This window comes from Colossoma macropomum, unplaced genomic scaffold (assembly GCF_904425465.1).
Source record: "Colossoma macropomum unplaced genomic scaffold, Colossoma_macropomum, whole genome shotgun sequence".
NCBI classification, from domain to species: Eukaryota; Metazoa; Chordata; class Actinopteri; order Characiformes; family Serrasalmidae; genus Colossoma; species Colossoma macropomum.
Window position 1 is genome coordinate 1,908,792 of NW_023494785.1, and position 27,272 is coordinate 1,936,063.

The 27,272-nt window shown below is 41.7% G+C and overlaps 1 protein-coding gene across 1 annotated transcript; it reads left to right on the forward strand.

The window, feature by feature from the left end:
- The first annotated feature begins 8,736 nt into the window (after positions 1 to 8,736).
- Positions 8,737 to 26,951, forward strand: stub1 (STIP1 homology and U-Box containing protein 1). Its single transcript, XM_036581204.1, has 8 exons — positions 8,737 to 9,052; positions 12,634 to 12,878; positions 17,553 to 17,751; positions 20,714 to 20,879; positions 20,989 to 21,067; positions 21,651 to 21,707; positions 21,934 to 22,050; positions 23,898 to 26,951. The coding sequence occupies exons 2-8, from the start codon at positions 12,759 to 12,761 to the stop codon at positions 24,021 to 24,023; spliced, it is 864 nt and encodes a 287-aa protein (XP_036437097.1). The 5' UTR covers positions 8,737 to 9,052; positions 12,634 to 12,758; the 3' UTR covers positions 24,024 to 26,951.
- Positions 26,952 to 27,272: the final 321 nt, after the last annotated feature.

Consider the following 27,272-nt stretch of genomic DNA (forward strand, 5'->3'; position numbering starts at 1 on the left):
GTGACATTGAACGTCGCACTTTATTTTAATGCACGCTGTTTATTTACTGAGTTAAACATTTTGGGGGGGGGTACAAAAGTTAAGGCACATTTCATGTTTCATGCTCTCTGATTTAAGGTATTGGGGATTCTGTGAGGTTTCATTGTTAAAGTCTGTCCAGCAATATTACTGAGTTAACACAGTAAACTGAGACGATGAGTGGACGACTAAAGACATTTCCACTAAATTTGGCCGTTAGAATAAATAAATAATCCTGTTTTAACACAGCAAAGCTTTCCTGCAACTTTAGTTGCTTGTAACCTACATGAAACTAAATTGCGCTTGACTTGCGTAACGTAAAAGGTCCTGCAACTCACTTCAAACTGAACTGCAACAGTTGCAAGCGCTTGATAGGAAAGAATAAATAAAATATTCCTGATTAGTGATCAATAAACTAAACATTGGCTGAAGATGTAAGGTTTGGATATGATGGGGACTAAAATGGTATGGAATTGTGTAACTGGGGTGGGGAGATTACCTCATCACGCCAGTAACCGTCTTGCCATTTGATGCTCAATAAAGCGAAGGCCTTTTCCTTCCTTCCACAAGAACTCAGCTGAAGTCTTTTTCATTCCTTTTTTTCCTTTTTCATTTTTGTTGATGTTCTTTGATTCTTTTAGTTCTTTTTGAAGACATTAGATTACAGGCAGTTATCAGGGCAAATAGTACAGATAATATTAGAGTTACTTATAAATGTCCAGACCCTGGGCAAAGAGAGAGAGGCAGCTCTTGGTTGCGACACACTACAACTTTGTGAAACAAGTTTCTTGAAACAGCAATCAAACGGCGATAGCACATCACGTGATCACGTCAAATGACCTACTTTAACACCACTGATTTCATCACGTTAGTAGAGAAGAAAATAAAACAGAAGATGGTTTCTTGGCTGGTTGAAAAGGAGACCCCCTCCCCAACTGACTCACACTTGGTAGTTTTTCGTTTTGTCAGTTTCCTGAGTTGCGAGTTCCTCAAAGCTCACATTTAAAACAGCTGTTAAAACAGCTGCATGTGACACCTTTTATTCTTCTTTACCTGCTGTTATTGTCATCTACATAGCTAGATTTACGTCCTCCTCTTTTGACGCCCCCCAACTTTACACAGAGCTCAGATTCATTTGTGATCCAAAAGATGAAGATTAACAGTTACTTAAACATTCGTTTTCAAAGGCTTAACATACACAAAACAGAAAAAGACTCATACATAGTGAAGAACCCTAGATAGATCGATGAATCACAGATTTAGCAGAGAGACAGAGGAACCCATTCAGTCGGACGCAGAGTGGATGAGTATGGCTGGAGAGGCGCTGCCCAGTGCTGGCAGAGAGAGTCCAGATTCCAGAGGAGAGACGCTCCACAGACGGAGGACATGTGAGCGAAAGAGGGACGAGAGGATATCCTGCTCAGTCTGCTCCTGCCCGCACTGAGAGAAATGACCGGACCGTGAGAACACTGCACTGGTGGCAGCATGATGACCGCTCTGTAGAAGCTGATGGAAGACAGACTGGAGAGAGACACCAGAGTAAGAAGTGGAGAAATGGAAACAGGCAGTGGAAGAGTGGGAGAAGAACCGACGCATCATACTGACCAGAGAAGAAAACCTTATAGCAGCCTGAGAAACACAAACCATTAAAAACAGCAAACCTTAAAGTCATGAAACATTCACTGCTGGAGGAGACTTTAATCATGACTCTACAGAGCTGATACAGACAACTGACTCCACTTTTATGCTACAGCCAATCAAATACATCCCTCGAACAGCCATCCCACCAGAGAGAAACAAGCAGAACAACACTTTTAAACCTCTAAAACAAATAAAAGACTTGCAGCACAACCTGTTGGAGCTTCTTTTATTAGTCAGGGTTTTGCTTTTTTTTATTGAGCAATCACTAATAGGTCACTAATAGGCGGGCTGCGGTCCGAGTCCGGACCCAGGCGCTGTCCTATGCGGACCTGGACCTATAACCAATAAACTATGGAGAATTATTTAATTTTGTTGGGGTGGTCCTATTTTAATCGGCGTAACTTTTCTAGCCTTATGGTAGCTTTAGCGGCCCGGGAGACTCACAGACCAATCGCATGCGTTGTAAATATCACACGTGACGCTACTCAGCCAATCAGATCTGTGCATTACGATGAGCACTGAGACTCGAGTGAGTATCGCACACACAGGGGAGGGACGAGGCGAGACACAGCAGTCAGAGAAGAAAGTGAGTCAGAGGAAAGTGAGTCATGTCGTGCTCTAAAAAGAGAAAACCGACAATAAATGTTACTGAAATGTACTTTATTTGATTTGACATTCAGTTGTTGACTGTATAAGATGCTGATATACCTACTAGGCTACTTCAGTAAACAGTATATGGCACTGAATCATGATGCAGGTCAGACTTTATGATGTTCCGGACCTTCGCTTGAGGAAATTTTCTCTAACTGGACCTTATTGAGTTTTCATTAAAGACCTCTGGTCTAGAGGCTGCAAGAAATTCAGTGGAGAGTGTAAACTGGTGCTTACAAAGCACAGTTACAGAACACAGAGTACTGAGTGGATGAGGAAAAGCAGGTGGAAACTATGAAACTACTCTTCCACTCTGAGCTTCACTCTGGGACACTCCTGTTCCTGCTGATAGGGGTGGGCATTATGACAATATTTAGCATTGTCATGACAAATTATGTCACATATGTCACAACATCCTTTTCTAAGTTGTGCTGGGAATCGTTTTTATTTTCTAGTTTTCTGTTCTTTTTCCTCGTTTTACTTTATTATTCATAGGTAAGCATGTTAATGCTAAAGAGCTGTTTTGAGAAGTCAACTGTGTTCCGTTCTAATGGTGTCAACAATAACAGCAAATGATGTTTACGACACCCCCTAAGGAGGATTTGGCCTGCCTGGGACAGAACACTCAGTTTACCACACTAAGGTATTTACAGTAGCATCTGAGTCCCTGAGAAGGCCGACTCCAACAGGATCTCTCAGAACACTGACTTCAGTTTTGCGATGGTACCAAGGGTCCTGGGGGGAAGGGTTGGTGGGGAGTCAATGGCAAAGTTTAAAAGCTGTGTGCCTGGGCTTCTGTTCAGACTGGGCGAGGATTAGCAGAGATGGCAGAGAACATAACGCTCTTTTCTGTCAACCCCAGTCTCCTGAATATCTTCCATGTGAATGAGACCAAAAGAGATCAACAAAAGAGAAACACCAGGAGAGGAACATGCGGCAAGAGTCGAAAAATAAATTATAAAAAGGACCAAGAACAGAGAAAAAGTGAAGTAGATGAAGAGGAGGACAGCACGGGAACATCAGCAGACAGAGGCGTCCGAGTGGGAGCTGTAGGCCAGTGGAGACGTCAACTAGGATATGGAAAGAGAAGAACACAGCCAGAGAACTCAGAAACCTGTGAAAGAGCACCGGAAACTGACCCTCATCAGCAGAGGAGGGCACAGAGAAAGGAGGAGAGGAAAGAAACATATCATTTTAAAAGAGAATGTTTGCAGAAGACTCTACAAGCCCCTCCTGGGGAAACGAGTGCTCCACTGCTTGTCCACTGGTCCATCCTAGACCAGTGGACAAACAGTGGACAAGAATCTTCCATAGCAAGAGCAAAGACTTCCATCAATGGCGACGAGGATGGGATCAGGATCCATCTCCTTTTTTGACTGCAGCAAAAAGTCCTGAGAAAAAAGAGCTTAAATGCCAAACAGAAGAGGTTCAGTTAGTGTTTTGTGTTTTGGTCAGTGACTGTAGTCACATGAGTCATAGGCAGTGAAGTAAGTCACAGAGATCCAATTGACTTTGGGTTGCGTAACACCTAGGTTGTGAGGAGTCGGCACGACGGCATTTGTGGTACTGGCATTATGGGGGGGGGTAGTTCATGGCTTAATTCTGTGGGACAAGGTTCCCCAGTTAAACGTGCAGGAGTTTTTCCCTGTTTACCCAAATGTGAGGGGTTTCCCAGTCTAATTTAACATCTACAGCTGAATCTCAGCCTCCCATGTAGGCTGATAGAGATTTGAGGAGGACTTATCACAGATGTTAGACAAAGTGTGTTCAAAGTAAAAGGAGAAATTGAGTGAGAAGTTTGGGATTCCAGCAGAACCAGGATGGGGTCAGGAACAATGCTTTATGGTTCTAAGCAACGATGTAAAGAAAAGAGTCCTTGAGGTGTGTGTTCAGGTGTTTGGACAGTCGCACTGTTCTCTAAGAACAGAGCATCAACAGCACATGGAACTACCCCAACACTCTATCAGTGTCCTTCAAGCAAAAGTTGAGTCACTTCAAAGAGAACGAAATGAATTGCTGAACTACGTTAATACAAAGGAAAAGCAAGTGAACGCCTCCCATGAGAAGGAGGGTCTCCTTCCAGTGACAGAGTCTCTGTGCAGGCAGTTCTTATCAGGCTGGTCTTGATCTGTTACAGAAACAGCTACAGGGGTAGTCAAAGGAGAAAGGTCGAAGCATGACCCTCTGAGCCTGGCGGAAGAGTCCAAACCTGGCATCCAGAACGATCCAGAAAGTCAGTTCACTCAGCTGCTCATTGCTGAAACAGTTTCACTGCATGGGGGCTGTTCTAATTGTGCAGCCACTGAGGATGTGATGAGCAGTGAAGTTGGTGTTGCTCAAAGAGCTGTTGGTGAGACTTCATAAGATAAAGTGTCACAGCTGCTCAGTACTGCTGTGTTACAGTGTGTCTCGTGGAACAGGGAGTCAGCAAAGCCAGGGAACACATCATAATGCATGACATAATTGCACTGAAATGGGTCTTTGCACATGTAAACACAAGAAGTTTAGGGAAAACTCAGTCCATGTCAGTGGGTGGGGTCTTCTTCCCCAAAATGACAGGTAAACTGTTAAAGCTAATCCAGAAAGTAACCCAGTTTTCTGCCATTCCCACAGAAATGGTGCGATTAAAATAATGATCGCTGCTGTGGGAGCGTATTTATAGCCAATTACACATGAGCAGGACAGTAGACGGCATGTAAAAACTACTGTGAATCATTTTAAACCAGCTTTTTAATATCTTTAGCCATGGGTAAAACGCTGCTGTACTGGGGCCTCTTATGGTCTTATGGCTGCAGGACCCTGGTCATGCTATTGGCTAAGCTCATATAGGTGTAATCACTGCCAGAGAAGTGGCAATTGGCTCTGCTTTCACAGTTTCTAAAGGTTTTATAATTTGCCTTCAAAAGAGTTGGAATTTCCAATCCTCATCAGTAACGATGGCAGTAATGTCTGATTCTCAAGATGTTCAATAATGTTAGTTAAATGGTACAAGTTGGTCAAACAGATCAGCTGCTTCCCTCAGCTGTTCATGTCTGTGGTGGAGCCATTATGAACAAATATCCTGAACGGATGAGATGATGTTCAGACAGAACTACAGTCTGTTACAGATGTTGGCTTTTGTTTCAACAGAGATTCAGTCTAGCACGAGCAAACTGCTAACCGTCTTTACGGTGAAGGTTTGGGATGAGCTCATCACAAAACTGTTGGGTTTATGTTAATGAGTGAGGTTTTGATTTGTTTTAATGATCAAGTTTATTATTACCCAACTTCAGCACCCAACTTCAGCACCCAACTTCAGTACCCAACTTCATTACCCAACTTCAGCACCCAACTTCATCACCCAACTTCAGCACCCAACTTCATCACCCAACTTCATCACCCAACTTCAGCACCCAACTTCAGCACCCAACTTCATTACCCAACTTCAGCACCCAACTTCAGCACCCAACTTCATTACCCAACTTCATCACCCAACTCTATCGCCTGACTTTATCACTGGACTCCAGTGCCCAACTTTATTGCTTGACTCTGTTGCCCGAATCCTTTGCCCGACTCTGTTCCCCAACTTTATCACCCAACTCTGTTGCCCGACTCCATCACCCAACTCCGTTCCCCGACTTTATCGCCCGACTCCACTGCCTGACTCTGTTGCCTGACTCCATCGCCCAACTCCGTTCCCCAACCTTATCGCCCAACCCCACTGCCTGACTCTGTTGCCCGACTTTATCACCCAACTCCACTGCCCAACTTTATTGCTCGACTCTGTTGCCCACCTTCATTGCCTGACTTCATCACCTGTTCATGGTTTCAACACTGCAGTCCTTTACACTGTGTGAAAAGTTCATGATGAATGGATGAAATGCTCTGAAATCACTTGGAGTTTTTGTCTTCTCCTGTAAAGCTACCATTTTGGAGATACATGTTTTTCTTTGATCAGCAAAAATATGCAATTAATAAATAATCGAAGCCCATTTCCATCACTGGAAAAATATATAGCCATTTAGTGAGACAAAATAATGAACGTTTTCCATATTTATGACTAAACATCTCAAATGACTTAACATCTCATGACTTAGTATCTCATAATATTGACTCACTATCTCATAATTATGAGAAAACTTTCTCATTATTATGAGACAGTAAATCATAACTATGAGATACAAAGTCATAATTATGAGATACTGAGTCATAATTATGAGACTAATCTAATTATTATGAGATAATAAGTCATTATTATGAGAAACTAAGTCATGAGATTTTAAGTCGGAATTATTAGATACTGAGTCATATGAATCTAATTATTACAAGAAAGTGAGTTAGAATTATAGCTCACTGAGTCATAATTATGAGACTGAATCTAATTATTACCAGAATGTAAGTCATCATTATGAGATACTGAATCATAATTATGAGACTGAATCTAATTATTATGATAAAGTAAGTCATAATTATGTGATACTGATTATTATGAGAAATCATGAAGTCATGAGAAGTCATGAGATTTTAAGTCGTAATTATTAGACATTGAGTCATAATTATGAGACTGAATCTAATTATTACCAGAAAGTCATTATTATGAGATACTGAGTCATAATAATGAGACTGAATCTAATTATTACCAGAATCTAAGTCATCATTATGAGATACTGAATCATAATAATGATGCTTAATCTAATTATTATGAGAAAGTAAGTCATAATTATGTGATACTGATTATTATGAGAAATCATGAAGTCATGAGAAGTCATGAGATTTTAAGTCGTAATTATTAGACATTGAGTCATAATTATGAGACTGAATCTAATTATTACCAGAAAGTCATTATTATGAGATACTGAGTCATAATAATGAGACTGAATCTAATTATTACCAGAATGTAAGTCATCATTATGAGATACTGAATCATAATAATGAGACTGAATCTAATTATTATGACAAAGTAAGTCATAATTATGTGATACGGAGTCATAATAATGATGCTTAATCTAATTATTATGAGAATATAAGTCATAATTATGAGACTTAATCTAATTATGACAAGAAAGTCATTATTATGAGATACTGAGCCATAATTATTATGAGAAAGTAAATCATAATTGTGATACCGAGTCATAATAATGATGCTTAATCTAATTATTATGAGAATGTAAGTCATATTTATGAGACTGAATCTAATTATGACAAGAAAGTAAGTCAGAATTATTAGACACTGAGTCATACTTATGAGACTAAATCTAATTATTATGAGATACTAACTCGTTATGATGAGATGATAAGCCATAACTATGGAAAACTTTCTCATTTTTATGGCTCACTAAATGGCTCCAGTGGCTTCCATAATAAACAGTCCATGTCCTCGAATGAGAGGTTTGCCATGTTTCTGTGAAGCTTGTCTACTTGTGAGCGGAGCGTGAACTAAGTCGATTCACTTGAATCGAATTTTTGAATCAGACGTTCGATTCATTTGAACTGGGCGGTAGACTACCCCTATAATAGCCCCTATACTATATTCCTGCGGAACAGGAGGCAGCAGTTTCAGGACCGCAATTCCAGGACCATATGCTTTTCCTTCCTGTCTACCTGACTACTTACAGTTTTAAAGGCTTTTTCCACCCGAATACTACAACTTTATCTAACTTACAGTTTTAGAGGCTTATTCCACCCAAATACTACTATTTTATCTAACTTACAGTTTTAGAGGCTTATTCCACCCAAATACTACTATTTTATCTAACTTACAGTTTTAGAGGCTTATTCCACCCAAATACTACTATTTTATCTTTTATCTATATAATCCCCCTCAATCACACACACAAAAAAAAGCAAATGGGTTAAACAGGGACATTTAAAACTGGGATGGTTTCTCTTTTCCACGTGTTAAATGCGGTCCTTATATCCACTTCGCTAGGGAGCAGTGTCACGAAAACGTGGTGGTCCTGGAATTGCGGTCCTGGAACTGCTGCCTCCTGTTCTGCAGTCAGACCCTACTCGGTGAGGGGGATTATATCTTACTTGTTGAATCTTGTTGGTTGTTATTGTTGATATATTAAATAAATATTATGGCACCAAAACCTTTCTTGTGTCTCAAATATCTGGTTGAGATTTAGTGACTGTAAAAGCAATATGTGCAATTGATTGTATCTTTATTTTTACACAATTACACAAAATGCAACTCTTAGTAAACAAGTTTAATTCTGAGAAAGTAGTATTCGGGTGGAAAAAGCCTCTAAAACTGTAAGTAGTCAGGTAGACCGGAAGGAAAACATATGGTCCTGGAATTGCGGTCCTGGAACTGCTGCCTCCTGTTCTGCAGGAATATAGTATAGTACTCGGTAGACTTCTAATTCAATTGAATCGACTCGTTCCATGCTCCGTTGAAACTGAACCGAGTCCGTTCGAGCGACGTCACTCCGAAAGCTCCGTACATGGACACTCTACGTCACGGTCACAAACAAGCCGAGAGCCTTTAGCTGTAGCTTTTTCCGCACAGCGCCGTGAGGATGACCGGCTCTCTGTAGCCGCCGATGGAAACGACAACATTTCCCGGATTTACGTCTCCATAAGAGGATCCAGCGATGAGTCTGAGAAGCGTATAAGCGGCGGAGGGGGCGAATCTCCCTACACCATAATAGATATAGCTGCTAAGCTAAGCTAAACGAAGCTAGGCTAACGGCGGAGTCTCCTCGGCGCTGTGACCGGGGAAGGAGCTCGGGCGCCGGGCAGAGCGCTGTGTTTACCACCGGTAGGCTTCGACACTAACCGCCAGCTCACGGCAGGCCTTTCCCCCCTAGAGAAATGTGTTTGTGTTCTGGACAGTCAACCAGGCCATCGTCCGCGCTGAGTTAGTCAACTATTCATCTGTCATGAGTCATTTTTAAAGGTTTCGTCTAGCTAACCTAACGATGTGGCCCTGCCGAATTTTCCCGTTCCACCTTAAATGGTGCAGCAATTACGTTCTGGTGCCTGAGTGTCTGATTATCTGTATATATCCATATCTAAACTGGTTTATATGTTATTAATTTCTCCTATTAATGACTTACTGTCTCGTAATTATGAGGAAGTAAGTCATAATTATGAAGTGCCAATATAAATCTAAGTGAATAGTTAAAGACCGGTCTATATTATAAACATTTAGTATTGGTACTGTTTACTCTTATATATATACACACACCGATCAGGCACAACATTATGACCACCTCCTTGTTTCTACGCTCATTGTCCATTTTATCAGCTCCACTTACTATATAGGTGCACTTTGTAGTTCTACAGTTACAGACTGTAGTCCATCTGTTTCTCTGATACTTTGTTAGCCCCCTTTTACCCTGTTCTTCAGTGGTCAGGACCCCCATGGACCCTCACAGAGCAGGTACTATTTGGGTGGTGGATCATTCTCAGCACTGCAGTAACACTGACGTGGTGGTGGTGTTTTAGTGTGTGTTGTGCTGGTTCGAGTGGATCAGACACAGCAGTGCTGCTGGAGTTTTTAAACACTGTGTCCACTCACTGTCCACTCTATTAGACACTCCTACCTTGTCGGTCTACCTTGTAGATGTAAAGTCAGAGACGATGGCTCATCTGCTGCTGCACAGTTTGTGTTGGTCATCCCTCTAGACCTTCATCAGTGGTCACAGGACGCTGCCCACAGGACGCTGTGCTGGAATTTTTGGTGGTGGACTATTCTCAGTCCAGCAGTGACACTGAGGTGTTTAAAAACTCCAGCAGCACTGCTGTGTCTGATCCACTCAGACCAGCGCAACACACACTAACACACCACCACCACGTCAGTGTTACTGCAGTGCTGAGAATGATCCCACCACCCAAACAGTACCTGCTCTGTGAGGGTCCATGGGGGTCCTGACCACTGAAGAACAGGGTAAAAGGGGGCTAACGAAGTATCAGAGAAACAGATGGACTACAGTCTGTAACTGTAGAACTACAAAGGTGCACCTATATAGTAAGTGGAGCTGATAAAATGGACAATGAGCGTAGAAACAAGGAGGAGGTCATAATGTTATGCCTGATCGGTGTATAGAGTACAGAATAGTGACGTATTCAGTTAAGTATACAGCTGTTAAGTGTTAAGACGCTAAGTCATAACAGAAGTGTACAGTGTGTAATAAATAAGCACAGGCCTTTTCCAGTGTGTGCAGTATATACTGTAGTCTTCTACTGGTGCAGTGTGATGCTTGCTGGGAAGAAGGTGGACCTGACTGGCTGACCCGGATGCTCCTGTTTCTCCCTCCTGGACAGATGGAGGTTATACAGTGCGTGGTTGGGGTGGGAAGGAGTCCCTGATGATGGTAGTCGCTCTGTGTAGACAGACAGATGGTGGGGAGACAGGCATCAGTGATGCGCATGAAGTCATTCAGAGTGGTTTGGTGTGAAATGGTTCAGATTTCCTTTACAGTGGTGGTGATAGGAACCAGGGGTCGCCATGACTACAACACAAATATAGACATTTTATTTACTATCCAGAACCACCAGTGAACCTACACGAGTCTTCTGAGTTTATATGGAATGTTGATGATGGAAAATAGTGGAAAATCTGAAATAATAAGTTTTCTTTGAGGACTATTTTGCCTCACAGCGCCCTGCATGTATCCCTCCACCATGAATGGATTAAAATAAATAATTTAAAACAAAAATTTTAAGCAAAACTTAATTATAGTCATCAGGCAGTGAATTCTTAACCATTTCATGTAGGAACTTTCTGTGAGGGAGCTTTTAGAGGTGGACGTCTGGTTCCTATCACCACCACTGTGGAAAATTCTGACTCTGTAAGTTTCTCTAGAACGGAGCGTTTCACACCAAACCACTCTGAACGACTCTGTTTACATCTTAACCTACTGATTATGTAGAATAAAAAAAAAAATGGTGGAGCTCCTCTTTCAGGAGTCGCGGCACGGCCTGAGCTGTTGACACAACGAAATCATCAGAAAGCGGAATAACGAACAGATTTATTCACCCATGAGGCGAAATGTGAGGTATACATTGATGCTACATCCATAGAACGACAGATTTAATGTCTTACTATTAGAAAAAGGTCCTAGTTTTCTGTAATAAATCTGTTTTGAGTCTAAAATGAAGGCCCTGTATTGGAATCCCGAAGGAAAAAAAGTTAAGATCAACATTTCTAGTTATGTCTCAGGGCTGATGCTTTTATTTTGGAAATATTGTTTGGCTCAGTCTGGGTGAGATGAGTCAGACAGGGGTATTTAAGCCATCTGTGAGACAGTATTTTGATCAGAGTAAGACAGTCCATGTTTCTCAGGAGCCACATTTCAGAAACACTGATTTCAGACAGGGAGGTTAAGAGGGGATCTTGTTTAGTCTATTTCTTTACTCTGGGGCCCCGGCCCCTCAGCCTCGGGGCCCCCAGAGAGAGCTGCTTACTGGAGAACATGGGTTTCGTCCCTGTTCACCCAGAGAGAGCTACTTAAGTTCTTTTGATGTGGAACATGAGTTTGGTTGCTGTGTTCATCCAGAGAGAGCTGCTTAGGTTCCTTTTACTGGAGAACATGGGTTTGGTTCTTGTTCCTTCATAGAAAGCTGCTTAGGTTATTTATTTTGATGTAGGAGATGCATTTGGGTCATATGTTTATCCAGAGAGAGCTGCTTTGGTTCCTTTTTCTGAAGAACGTGGGTTTGGTTCTTTTTCATCCAGAGGGAGCTGCTTACTAGATAACATGGGCTTGGTTCCTGTGATCTTCCAGAGAGAGCTGCTTAGGTTCCCTTTACTGGAGAACATGGGTTTGTTTCTTGTTCCTTCATAGAGAGCTGCTTAGGTTCCTTTTACTGGAAAATATTGATTTGGTTCTTGTTCATCCAGTGAGAGTTGTTTAGGTTCCTTTTACTGGAAAATATTGATTTGGTTCTTGTTCATCCAGTGAGAGTTGTTTAGGTTCCTTTTACTGGAGAACATGGGTTTGATTCTTGTTCATCCAGAGAGAGCTACTTCTGTTCTTTTGATGCAGAACACAAGTTTGGTTCTTGTGTACATCCAAAAAGAGCTGTGTAGGTTCCTTTTACTGAAGAACATGGTTTGGTTCTTTTTTTAATCTAGAGAGAGCTGCGTACTGGAGAACATGGGTTTGGTTCCTGTTTTCATCCAGAGAGAGCTGCTTAGGTTCCTTTTCTGTAGGACGTAGATTTGGATCGTATGCTTATTCAGAGCGAGCTGTGTGGGTTCTTGTGGTGCAGAACACTGGTCTGATTCCTGTGTTCATCCAGAGAGAGCTGCTTAGGTTCCTGTCATTGGAGGATATTGATGACTCTGGTTCTTGTGTGTTCTCACCACATGCTCTCCTCCTTTCTCGGTTACAGCTCGAGGACAGAGGCATCTCTCCAAGTGACGCCGTACCCCGGGAGCGGCCGGTGCCCCAGCCGAAGAGACGGGGAACAGGATTGGGAAGCAGGGGGGAGCGGCCACCGCAGAGCCCGTGGAGAAGATGCAGGCCGGCAGCCCGGAGAAGGGCTCCTCCTCGGCGCAGGAGCTCAAGGAGCAGGGCAACCGCCTGTTCCTCTGCCGCAAGTACCAGGAGGCCGCTGCCTGCTACAGCAAAGCCATAGTAAGTGCGCAGGTAGAAGGGGGTGGGATTGGTCACCCCTGTGCTGGGCCATCACAGCAGGTCCCAGTCTACCCAGTCTAACCATCACTGTACCTGGAAATGTTACTGTTAAAATACCTCACACAAAGTTTTGTGCTGACCAGCTATCAGTGAGCTAGACTAGTACATGGTGTATACCTAATGGGGGGGCGTGTCCAATCCTGGTCCTGGAGATCTCCCACCCTGGATCATCTTCATTACCTGGATCAGGTGTGTAAGATTAGGGTTGGAGCTAAACTCTGCAAAAACATGGTTATTCAAGGGTTCTTTAGCAAAGACAGAGTTCTGTGTAGAACCATGAGCACTCAAAGAACCATTTGCATGCTTAAGTGGTTCTTTGCCTGTTGAAATTGTTCTTCAGATTAATGGAGAATGTGTTGTGTATGGTTCTACATAGAACCTTTTTGAAAATGCTTCTGTATAGCACCAAAAATAGCAGAACCCTTAGCAGAATGGTTCTTCAGATTAACGGAGAATGTGTTGTGTGTGGTTCTATACAGCACCAAAAGGGGTTCTGCTATTTTTACAAGCTTGACATTATAACAAAAGCAGAACCCTTAACAAAATGGTTCTTCAGATTAATGGAGAAGGTGTTGTGTATGGTTCTAGATATTACCTTTGTGAAATGCTTCTATATAGCACCAAAAAGTGTTCTGTTATTGTTACAATGTCTGGCTTGTAACAATAGCAGAACCCTTTTTGGTACTATACTGAACCATATACAGCACATTCTCCATCAATCTGAACGAATTTACCATGCAGAGGTGTTATTTAGGCATGGAACGGTTGTTTAAATGTTTATTATTCTACATAGAACCATTTTCTTTGCTAAAGAACCCTTGAATAACCTTCATTTTAAGAGTGTAGATCTCCAGCGTTGGGTGCACCTGCATTAAAGTGTCAATTTTTAAATATTTCCAGTGCTAATTATGTGTTAATTGCCACTCAGTGATTACTAATGTACCTACAAAGACATTGTTCAAATAACGCACACAGTGTTCTGGACAGAGCAGTGATGAGTGAACCAGTTAACCTCTTAAAATCACAGGCTTATTATATATTATGGCTTATAATTCAGTAACTACATCGGAAAACAATGCAAATTGACCAGGTTATTACTTATTAATGCAAATTAACCAGACTATTAGTTATCAAGTAATAAGCGAGAGTAATAGTTTGAATCTGCTGGTGGTTCCTGCCTTTTTAAGGGTTGATGAAAGCTAATAAGTCTTAGAGCTTGAAATGTTTTTCAGATATGTGTCGAGCTCAGGTCTCTCGGGTTCTTACAGCTCATCTCCCGTTTTTAACAGATTTTGTCTGCATTTCCCCCACTTTAGTTTTTCTCCTTACTTTATTCTTTACTACTTATACCTTCAATCATTTTTTTAATCTGGTGCGCTGGAGTCACCCACCCAGGACTGGGGTCCACGAAGGCCACACTCGTGAGAAAACTGGACATAAAGAGTGAATTAATTCAGGAAAGTTACAGTTTAGTGCAGTTAGTTAATTTGTTTGGCCAAAAATATGTTTTAAGGTGGAACGGGAAAATTTGAACAAGAAGCTGGAGAATATCTGACTTCAGCTTCATATCACTGAAGAATTAGGGGTGGGTGATAATAAATAATCGCCCCCCTCTTTGAAGATCATATGATGCCCTAAATGTAACTAAAGCCCAGCAGTGAGGAGCTGAACTTTACCCTCCTCTGCTGTCACTGCAGACTGGCAGGGTCGCCTACAGAGCAGCGCTGGTAGCTGTTAATGAAGTGATGCTCTTTTTATTTGAGGGTCCCATTTCAGAGGAAGATTTCAACCACTACCCTCTAACTCAGTTCCAAGGGGTTAGGGGGACACTCGAAAACGAGGGGTAGGGGTAAAAAGAAGAAATGGGACTGGGCCATAGATTAATACACAGAACTTTGTAGTATTAGTGTTTAGGTCACACTTAGGATAGAACACTAGTTTTCCTGTCACTGATAACGTATCAGTCGCCTTGTTAGTTGGGGCCATAATCATAATACAGTGTCCACTGTAATTATCACTGTACCTGGAGACGTTATTGTTTAAATACCACATATTTTTACTGTTTGAATACCCCATACAGTGCTTTGGACAGATTATTGATCAGTTTTTTTTTGGGTGGGTCGATTGTAGTTCAGCTTGCAGTTCAGTTTAGTCAGCCTGTCTTTCTGTTCTCTTAGAAGCACAAAGAAGATGTATGCAAGCCTTTGTGTGTCTGAGTATGTGTGTGCAAGCTGTACGCTGTATTGTGGCCACGTATACAGTCTGGGTTTGTTCTTTTGACTGCGCTGCTCTTTTCCTCACACATTTTGGCTGCTGTTATTGAGCTAATCACAGTTATTAAAGTTCAGCTGTGTGCTGTGGTCTGGCTGAAATATGTGTGCATAAGTGGGTTGATTCTTCACTGCAGCCAAAAGTGTAATCCACTTCACTGTGATCGCTTCTGTTTAATGCACATGTTTAACGCTGTGGGTCGTAGAGCTCCCATTAACCCAGGGGTCGGCCACATGCAGCTCTTTTACTGCCCTGTTGTGGCTCCACAGCTGAATTAGATTTGTAGGTAAAAATAAAATAATCCTCCTTTACAGTAAAATAAAGCTCTGCTGATCGTTCAACACAGTTTAACAATAAATGGTCTTAAACTCTGGAGTTAATGTAGAACTGCTGATTCACCCTTTAACCCTGAAGATCAGCGCAGACTGCTGGTCACCATAGCAACACAGACAACAGTCTCGCCTAGCTAGTAGCTAACGAAACGGCAAAGAGAGAGATTTAAGATGAACATTGATAATTTGGAGATTAATGGACTGATTTACATTTATAATCACTCCAGCTGGTTTCCTGATACGTTTAATCTGCAACGAGAAACTGGCAAACACTTAAAAGTTGCGAAGCTGAAGTCGGTTTCTTGTTTGAATTGTCCCGTTCCACCTTAAATGGTGCAGCAGTTATATTCTGGTGCACCATTTAAGGTACTCAGGCACCATTTAAGAAACAAACAAGAAGCTGGTGAATGTAAAAAGTCAAACTTTGAGAGACATTTTACAAGAAATTATTCTTCTTTTGTGGAAAAGTTTCCTGCTGGAGATGCGAGAAAAGCGGTTATAGCTGAGCTAAACTTAAAGCAGAGCAAAGTAAGTCTGTGTTTTTAGTCTATACTAGTACATCAGCACAGACTGAGACACATTAACAGCCGAGAGGTAAAATGAAGGATGTTGTGGCTCCCAAGGTGGTTAGATTTTTGTTGTTAGTTTTGTTTGTTCTTAACATTTGGGTTGCCATCCCCTGCATTAACGGTTAAATGGATAGTGCGACAGCTTGGCGAAAAAAGACAAACTTGGCATAATTTCCCCCTTTAACCCTAAATGTAGTCAGTCCACCAAGACTCGTTTGGTGCCTATAGTTTGCTTCTTCAGTTTTAGCGTTGGAGCTATGAGGCTGATTAAGTTAACAAGTAATAAAAAAGTTTATACCTCACCAATTCGGTGTTCTGGTCTTAACTTCATGCCTACATATCATATTTGCTTCAAACTGTATGAAGTAATCTCTAATAGACTATTTTAGGATAGATTTTAAAGGACCACGACTTGTTTTTAAAGCATGAATTAGCACCATCACACACAGCGTCCGTCTCTGTCTGCTGCAAAACGCTCTTTAAGGTCAAGTAATGGTGGCTTCCTTAAAATACCAACAGTTAGTATGAAAAGAAGAGCTGAGGCAGCTTTTTTGTTTTTATGCACCCAAAAAATGTAATGATTTCCTAAGAAAGATTAGACAGGCAGCACTAGCGCGTAATTTCAAGTGGCAGCTGAAAACATATATATATTTTTTTTAACTTGCTTTTCATTATTCAGTTGTTTTTACTTACTTACAGTACTAATATCACTGCATTTATTTTTAAATTAGCGATTATTATTTTTTTGTTACTATTCTGATTTTTATTTATTTAAAATTTATATCATTATTATTATTATTATGACTATTATTATTGTTATTATTATTATTGTTATTATTATTATTGTTATTATATGTTGTTTATTTTACATTACTACTATACTTGCTTTTTTATATTGTCTTTATAAATATTATTTCTGACTTTGTATTCATGTTGTCTTATTTAACTGTGCGCATATATCCCTTTTGTCTTTTACCCTCTGTGAAGCTCTTCCAGCTGCATTTATGTATGAAACGTGCTATACAAATAAAGCTTATTATTATTATTATTATTATTAGACTTTATTGTGTGGTTTCTTACACTGTTTAGTATAATGTTATCTATAAATATGGACTAAAGTATGGACAAAATTCAGGCTTTAGAGTGGCTGCTCCTGTTTTTTTGCTATACGATGTGCTTTAGTCCATGTTTGTAGATAAGTGTGTCATACAGTGTCAGAAACCGGCTGTTATTACTTGTTGGCTACGTCAGCTTTTTAGCTCCAGCGCGAAACTAAAGAAACAGACTTCAGACACAAAACATGTCTTGCCTGATCGACTACATTCGAGATAAGGGGATCATTGTATGAAGCAGGTTTTTTGCAGCATGCTTGTGTTCAGGGCAGAAATATCAGTAAGTGAGTTTCCTTAATGTTGCCTCTTTCTCCGTGTTTTTCCTATTAGAACCGGAATCCCTCAGTAGCAGTCTACTACACTAATCGGGCATTGTGCTATGTGAAGCTACAGCAGTATGATAAGGCACTGGCTGACTGCAAACACGCACTAGAGCTCGATAGCCAATCAGTCAAGGCGCACTTCTTCCTGGGGCAGTGCCACCTGGAGCTGGAGAACTATGAGGAGGCCATCGGCAACCTGCAAAGAGGTACTCATACACACAAACCATTGACAGCCTGAGGACAGGTTCACTGGTCCACATAGAGATGAACAAGAAGTCATTTTAATATTGAAATCACAAGAGCTGGAATTTTTATTATAGTCTACATTAGAGATGCTTCAATACTGATATACTAGTATTGGGTATCAGCAATCAACAACAATAAATTTCACCCCTTCGCCCCTACCACTCAGCCCTACCCCTCTGTTCTGTGTGTTCTTGTCTAGGGGTAGGGTGTCCCAATTCTTGTTGAGATAGGGGATTAGGGTGAAGTGTTGGGGCTACATGACCCTCCAAACGGAGGTTTTTCAGAGACTCCAAACAGAGAGTTATGAGAGAAAAAGAAAAACCGGTGAGATGGAGAACAAGAGACCAAAGAAACCCACAAATGTGAGAATTTTCTCCGTTAAAAATTACGATAATCACTGTATTATCTTAGTTTAATGTCATTTCAGTGTATTTTGGTCATTTTCTTTGTAACAAGCATAAAAAATTGCTAATAGCATGCTAATGTCTCAGTAGCTAGCTAGCTAACTTTCCCGTTCCACCTTAAATAGTCCAGCAGTTCTGATGCCTGAAGCGCCAGGATGTAACCGCTGCTCCATTTAAGGTGGAACGGTAAAATTCAAACAAGAAGCTGGAGAATATCTGACTTCAGCTTCATATCACTGAAGAATTAGTGGTGGGTGATAATAAATAATTGCCCCCTCTTTGAAGGCATATGAGTCCCTAAATGTAACTAAAGCCCAGCAGTGAGGAGCTGAACTTTACCCTCCTCTGCTGTCACTGCAGACTGGCAGGGTCACCTCCAGAGCAGCGCTGGTAGCTGTTAATGAAGTGATGCTCTTTTTATTTGAGGGTCCCATTTCAGAGGGAAGATTTCAACCACTACCCTGTAACTCAGTTCCAAGGGGTTAGGGTGACACTCGAAAACAAGGGGTAGGGGTAAAAAGAAGAAATGGGACTGGGCCATAGGCTAACAAAACAGGGACTGAAAAGTTGACGTTTCCCCCTAAAGTCCCTCTGTACGACTGTACTCAGTTTTATTTATTTATTTATTTTTTTGGATTTCCCCCCAATTTTCCTCCAATTTCACCCACTAGTTAGGACTTCTCCAATCACACTGTTGTGCTCTCTTGGACTCCTGGCCATGGATGACTGTAGCATCACCAGGGATCGAACTCCTGATGACAGGGCCAACGCTTAGACAGTTGTGGACTCTTTTGTTTGTCTCAGTCTCATTACGAGGTATAAATGCTAACACTGATTTTTTTTTTTTTAATCTATCTTTGTAAAAAAGGCTGTAAAGAGACCATTGATGGAAGATTTTTAATAAATACACCCTTAATCGATAAATAAATAGATTAGACATGTATTCAATAATCAAATAGTTAAGCATTGACTAATGGGGAATATTAATTTCTCACTAAGACGTAACAGAGGAAATGCAGTAGGCCATAGTCTGCCATAGTTGGGTGCTCGCCAACAGCAAATGGACTTGCTGACTCCACATGCAGGTGTCTGAGTAAACTTGTGAACTTGCATGATATCACAGAGGAATGGCCTTGAAGGAGGGGATGAACTGGTAAGAACTGGCTGAAACCAGCTTTTTAAGAAGGAGTGTTGTATACATGAGATACATTATGTATATTTAATGAAGGGGTTTTGTATCCAGTGGGACCAAATGGAATGCAAAAAAAAAGATAAGAAGGGTGTGGCGAGGTGATATCAACCCAGATAAAGTGTATAAAAGTCATTGTCTGAACATTGTATTTGCGCAGCTGGGTCTCTCGAGACTCTGTGCCATCTGATACTGGAATAACGAAGAAGCCTTTTCCCCTCTTCCACAAACTCAGCGTCTGAAGACTCTTTCCTTTTTGACATCTTTTGAGAACTTAGACTTAGTTATCAGTTTAAGTGTTTAGCCAGTATTAAAGGACTTCTTTTTAAATAATATTATGTTTGAGGCCTGGGGTTGAAGGGGACAGCCCTTGGTCCCGACACCATATTGTCCTAATAATATCACGAAGCTGGTGAAAGTACCTGTACATCACCCATTCAAGCAAGAAAATTTAGATATTCTGGCAAAAAAGTGTAGGGGGCGATATGGCTTCTACTATTTCATTTAAAAAGCCTCTATAATGTTCATATGATACATACAGTCATTCTGACAGACTGTAATACACTACAGGAAGTGTAGGGGGCGATATGGCTTCTACTGTTTCATTTAAAAAGCCTCTATAATGTTCATATGATCCACAGTCACTCTGACAGACTGTAATACACTACAGGAAGTGTAGGGGGCGATATGGCTTCTACTGTTTCATTTAAAAAGCCTCTATAATGTTCATATGATCCACACAGTCATTCTGACAGACAGTAATACACTACAGGAAGTGTAGGGGGTGATATGGCTTCTACTGTTTCATTTAAAAAGCTCTATAATGTTCATATGATCCACACAGTCGCTCTGACAGACTGTAATACACTACAGGAAGTGTAGGGGGCGATATGGCTTCTACTGTTTCATTTAAAAAGCCTCTATAATGTTCATATGATCCACAGTCACTCTGACAGACTGTAATACACTACAGGAAGTGTAGGGGGCGATATGGCTTCTACTGTTTCATTTAAAAAGCCTCTATAATGTTCATATGATCCACACAGTCACTCTGACAGACTGTAATACACTACAGGAAGTGTAGGGGGCGATATGGCTTCTACTGTTTCATTTAAAAAGCCTCTATAATGTTCATATGATCCACACAGTCACTCTGACAGACTGTAATACACTACAGGAAGCGTAGGGGGCGATATGGCTTCTACTGTTTCATTTAAAAAGCCTCTATAATGTTCATGTCAGTAGGTTCAGCCTAATTGTTGACAGTAGTGTAATTGCACACCACTGCCTTCCACAAGCCAACAGTTTTGACCCCTCTTCTTTCTGCAGCGTACAACCTGGCGAAAGAGCAGCGTCTGAATTTTGGCGATGACATTCCGAGCGCTCTGCGCATCGCTAAGAAAAAGCGCTGGAACAGCATGGAGGAGAAACGGATCAGCCAGGAAAACGAGCTGCACGCCTATCTCACCAAACTCATCCTGGCTGAGAGGGAGAGGTAGCTCTGCCGTCCGTCGCTGATGTTTGATTTAGCCATGTTGCTGACCGTGTGAACACTTTGTATGAGCGCCTCTGAGTTTTTCTTCCCTCTGCATGTGTGTTCGCAGGGAAATGGAGGCCTACAGAGAGAAGCAGGTGGACGACAATCAGATCGACAGTGAAATCAGCAAGATCAAATCCAAACACGTGAGTTCATTAAAGGCACAAAGATGTGATCTTCAAGACATGTTCACAATACACATCCTGATATATTTCGTTTTCAAGGGTTTGATGAGTTTGAACTTGAGTTGTTGTAGTTGAGTTGTAGAGGTGGGCAGTTGGACAATATTTATTGTTATTGCGATAAATTACGTTAGAATATGTCACAATATGCTTTTCTGTGCATACTGTGGATATCCTCAACACTTAAACACTTCCCAGCTGCACGTCATTACAACGAGAGTATAATTAGACCTGTTTAATTTGCTTTTACACAAGGCGGTGACGTGAAATGCTGAATAAAAAGGTTTTTACTCAGTTTTTGATAGTGTTTTTTAAATATAGTGCTAATTGTGCTTTGTGTTCGCTTCAAATTCAGACCTCTGAAAACGAAATATATCATGATGTGTATTGCGAACATGTCTTATTGTAATTATATTTCTGTCATTTTGCCCTTCCCTGCAGTGATATGATTGATCAGTTTCTAATTTCTCTCCCACATACGCTTCCTTTTTTCCCCTCTCTGGCTATATCTTACTCTCTCACTTTCTCTTTCTTTCTCTGACTGAAGGATAAATATCTGATGGACATGGATGAGCTCTTTGCTCAAGTGGACGAGAAGAGAAAGGTGAGTGAGTGAGCAGGCTGAATAAATGAGAGGGAGATGAGGGGAAGCAGAGAGGACATCTGAAACACCTGAACCTGTCTGTGTGTGGAGTGTTTTATTGAAATAATGTGATACAGGACTTTTATATCTGCTCATGTAATAATGTTGTGCAAGTCTAAAATTGTCACACCCTTGAGTTTATAGTTACAGGCTGTGTGTGTGTGTGTGTGTGTGTGTGTGTGTGTAGAAGAGGGAGATTCCAGACTATCTTTGTGGGAAAATCAGCTTTGAACTGATGAGGGAGCCTTGCATCACACCCAGTGGCATCACCTACGACCGCAAAGACATAGAGGAACATCTACAGGTACATACAGGCGCATATAAAGAATAATAAAGTATAGCATCCTCTGGCCGTATTACAGAAACATCTTAAGTCTGAAATCTGATCTGTTTAATCACTGTAACAGCTACAGTACAGACTGAATTTAGGACAGTAGCTATTACAGAATAACAGCTCCTAACTTCATAATCTGATCATTAACTCCAGATAAGAAAACAGGATCACACAAACATCCTAACTAGACTAAACCTCCTAAATACTGTCCTAACTTTAGGATAAACCCCAGCAGTGTGCTAACTTCTGCTTCTGCTGTTAGCTGCTCTAATGAAAAAGGAATGTTAATGTTCTTAAGCAGCTCTGACAGGCAGTAAAACAGGTTCCCTGGAACTGGCAAAATGCCAGTACGTTTATTTAAATTGCGAAACGGTGGTTTAATTTGCGAGAATTTGTTTTTTTCCCTGCGGTTCAAAAATCCTAGACACTGCAGACACAACCTCCACCGTCCCCTCTCATTACCTGCGTGTGTTAATGTTGATAAAAACTCTTCAAATTAAAATATTACAGCGCTGGTGGTGAATAATAAGGAAGTTATAACGTGGCTGTTTATCAGCACTCGGCTAAAGCGTTTGGGAAATGGAGACTGAAACTGGGGAGCAGCGACACTCTAATAAACAGCAGGGGACGGGATGTCAACCTCGATCAAGTAGTTTAGGATTTCCTAACTGGAGTTAAGATGCTGTCAGATAAGATAAATTTAGATCAGATTTGTTTCTGTAATACAAAATTGTGAAAAATCTCTTCTTGACCTGTATGTTAACTTAGGACTAAAGATGGGAAGATTCTGTGTTACGGTCCCTGGTTTCTATTTCTTGGATTTTTAAAACCATGACTTTATTCATATATATATATATATATATCACTTTAGTTGGAACAAAACCTTGTATCTTAATTTTTGTCGTTTTTCAGTTTTGGTATGGAGGGGTGGGAGTCAGTAGGGTGAGGATATGAAGGGGTGGGGGTCAGTAAGGGTGGGGGTCAGTAAGGGTGGGGGTATGGAGGAGTGGGAGTCAGTAGGGTGAGGATATGAAGGGGTGGGGGTCAGTAAGGGTGGGGGTATGGAGGAGTGGGAGTCAGTAGGGTGAGGATATGAAGGGTGGGGGTCAGTAGGGGTGGGGGTATGGAGGAGTGGGAGTCAGTAGGGTGAGGATATGAAGGGGTGGGGATCAGTAGGGTGTGGGTATGGAGGAGTTGGGGTCAGTATGAGAGTGGGGTATGGTGGTTGGGGCTCAGTAAGGGTGGGGTATGGAGGCGTGGGGGTCAGTATGGGTGGGGATATGAAGGGGTTGGGCTCAGTAGGGTGGGGGCATAGAGGAGTGAAGGTCAGTACGGGTGGGGGATATGAAGGGGTTGGGCTCAGTAGGGTGGGGGTATGGAGGCGTGGGGGTCAGTATGGGTGGGGATATGAAGGGGTTGGGCTCAGTAGGGTGGGGGCATAGAGGAGTGAAGGTCAGTACGGGTGGGGGGTATGGAGGGGTTGGGAGTCAGTAGGGTGGGGGTATGGAGGAGTGGGGGTCAGTATGGGTGGGGAAATGGAGTCGTGAGGGTGTGGAGGGGTGGGGGTCAGTATAGGTATGGGTATAGGGGGTCACCCATGGTCTCTCAGGCGATGACGTTACATATTTAGCAGCGAGTGGGGCAGAAATTCTTAAAATTCAGTTGTGTAAATTTTTCTAAATTTGATGTTAGTTGGTTGAATTTGTTTGTGATAATTTCACGTGTTTTGGTATGAATTTTTCACAGTCTCTCTCTCTCTCTCTCTCTCTCTCTCTCTCTCTCTCTCTCTCTCTCTCTCTCTCCCTCTCTCCCTGCAGCGTGTGGGACATTTTGACCCGGTGACCCGTAGTCCTCTGACCCAGGATCAGCTGATCCCTAATCTGGCCATGAAGGAGGTGATCGATGCCTTCATCCAGGAGAACGGCTGGGTGGAGGACTACTGAGCACACACACACACACACACAGACAGACAGACAGACAGACAGACAGACAGACAGACGACAGACTGACGGATGGACGGACAGGACGGGAGGAGTGTGAGAGTAGAACAGAGTGGCCTCCTGTATGTATGTGTGCACTTTAAGCAGGAGGAACCTCACCATGAAACAGTCCTTTAAACTGCTGGAGTCTCTCAGGTCTCCTGCCTTTTCTCTCTCTCTCTCTCTCTCTCTCTCTCTCTCTCTCTCTCTTTCTTAATCTCTGTCTCTCTAGCCGTGAACTCGTCGTGTTTGTGCCACAGACCTGCATCCATGCTTTCAAAACAAGGGTTGTGGGGCTTCTCTCTCTCTTTTTCTCTCTCTCTCTCTCTCTCTCTCTCTCTCTCTCTCTCTCTCTCTCTTCTATTCTGATGTAGTGTTTTCTCAGTGTGAACTGGATTAAGGTAAATAGTACATACTTTATTTGGCCACCAGTAAACCATTAAACGATGCTCCCTCTCTCTCTCACATGCACACATACATGTCTCTCTTTCTCCCTCAGAGCTCACTGCAGAACAGAAATCTTTTTCTCTTACTAGAAATCTTGCCAGATTTGTCCGTGGATTCTCTGCAGTCAGAGTCCGAATGGTTGGATGATGCTATAAAAAACACCAAATTAAACAAAAAAAGATGACCTGCCAGATGTTTTAAGAGGAAAAATCCTGGGAAACCTCTTTTGTTGTGTCCATTTTCAGCGTGGAGGTGGTGAATGTGTGTTTGGCGTTTGTGTCTTACTGCTAGAGCTTTATTACCCAAGTTTAGTCTCGCGGAGCCAGACGGGATCACGTAAGAAGAACACACGTCTGGGGACAGCTTAAATTTTTGGTGCTGGATTGCAGTGAAATCTGAAAGGGTACAAGGATACGCCCCCTCTAAACCCCGCCCCCAGAGCTTTTTAAACATCTATAACACAATCAATAATGCGAGCAAAGCAAGGTAGCTAAGGTAGCTTTTACCTTAATGTTTATTTTTCAGTAGGGACGCACCGATATGGTACGGAGCCCCGCTGGTGACATCCTGTATAAATAAACATAATGTGTGGCCATGACGTAGTAAGGCATAGGAACAAGATAATTAAGGTGTGGCCATGACTCAGTAAAGCATGGGAACGAGATCCTAATGCGTGGCCACAACTTAGTAAGGCATGATGTCGAGATCCTAAGTCGTGGCCACGCATCTCATTCCCTTGCGTTAATAAGGCCACAGCTTATTTTTATTTATATGGGACGTCACCAGCAGGGCTCCGTAATATGGGAATTGTGGGCCGATGCTAATATGTGACTTTGTTCATGTATGTACTGTTGTATGCAAAAGTTTGTGCACCCCTTTTGAAATGATATTTTGTTGAATTTCTAAGTGAACACGTCCTCTACAGAGAACACACTTACGCACATTTTAACTCACACTTACTGTTTATTTAATGAATTCAACATTTTGGGTGGGGTGGGTGTCTCTTATTTAGGTCTGTTCCTGTACATGACATGTTTTGCATTTATATATCGCTGCTGTCGGAACAAAACCTCGTACATCCATGTTTTAACGTTTTTCAGTTTTTAACATAATTTGAAAATTACTCTTGTTCTTTACATTGCATGTAAATTTCGTGATGAATGGACCAAAACAAATGGCCCAAAATTGCTTGGAAAAAGTCTGGTTCCATTGACTCACATTAAAAGTAGAGTATGTTTTTTCCTTCTCCTTTAAAGTTACCATTTTGGAGATACGATGTTTTGTTCCGACAGCAGCGATACGACTGTTGCTGTTGATACTGATACATAAACATTTATAAGATGTAGAAATTGGGACTAAACTTACCTGGATTAGCAGGTGTTATCAAATATCACTCAGATCTGAACTTCTGTCAGATGCTTATACTTTGTTTTAAGCGTCGCAAATTTTTATCATGTAATGTGTTCTGCATACCCATCTACATGCTTATCGTAGAAACTGGCAGGTCTTTTCAGCCGTGCTAACTTACATTACATCCATGGGCGAACGACAGTCTGCTAACGACAGTCTTCTAACGACAGTCTTCTAACGACAGTTGACAAACCCACCACCAGTTCCTTCATTTGGTGTTGACTTGGTTTTGAAATTTCAACCTCAATTGGTTCCCAGTCTAAGAAGTCTACGTTCTCACCCGCTTTCAGCCCAATGGTCCTCATGCTTGTCCCCAGACGTTCTCATCACAAGATCATGTCCGGCCCGTCGAGACTGAGTGACATAATGTTCATTATACAGACATTGCATAAGTAGAGTTAATGAGATTGTTAGGAAGGGTTACGAATGTTGGCTGAAGTTGCCGTGGTGTGTCTGAGAGTTTTCGCTTGGAAACTGTTGCTGTGGGTGATTTTCTTTAAGCTGTACATTTTTATATATACATACTCGCACAACAGTTCTAGCCTCCAGAGATCCAGTACCTCGCTGTGTATCCAATCAAACTGTGGTAGATTTCGACCAATCAGGGGAAGGGGGAGGAGCCTAGGAATCAGCAACAACATGCAATCATTACTAATGCTATGTTACAGACCATACCTCTGCTTTGCTGTGTGTGTGTGTGTGTGAGAGAGAGAGAGAGAGAGAGAGAGAGAGAGAGAGGTGTGGTGTGTAAGTCAGTCCGGTTTTAGTCTGTAAAGTTTGGTTACCCTTTTCTGTTTGACTGTATTAGATGCTTCACTTTTAATTTGTCCCGAACACACAAACTCACATTATTTTTTTTTATATTATTTTATTTTAGTCTCGGTGTCTGGCTAGGTTAGCCGTTAGCTAGAAAGGTCTTTAAAGGTCTTTAAAGCTCTTTAGCTGTCGATGAAGCTGTTACTGGCTACAGCAAGTATTCAGTCGAGAAGAGGAACATTTGGACGCATGTTAAATAAATCTTATTTTTTCTAAAAACTCTGTTCAGTGGTGTGATTTCTATGTGCTGTTTCACTCTGGTATTCCGCGTAGCTCATAGGAACCTGGTTTCACAAAAAAATCGAAACTAATTTTTTAAATAAAAGATAATTTTGCTAAGTGCCAGGGCTCCCTAATGAAGCAGGATCTCTTGTTTTTTTCTGCTAACTTTAAGCTTAGTTGGATCCAGCCCTGCGATTCCTTTATTTGGGAAATCAGATGGTGATAGGATTAGGCCTAATCTCGGTTTGGACAGTTGGCCATTGAACTTTTCTGTGCCACTGTACTGGTAAAGGCACACTTCTGTCATTCACTTCTGGG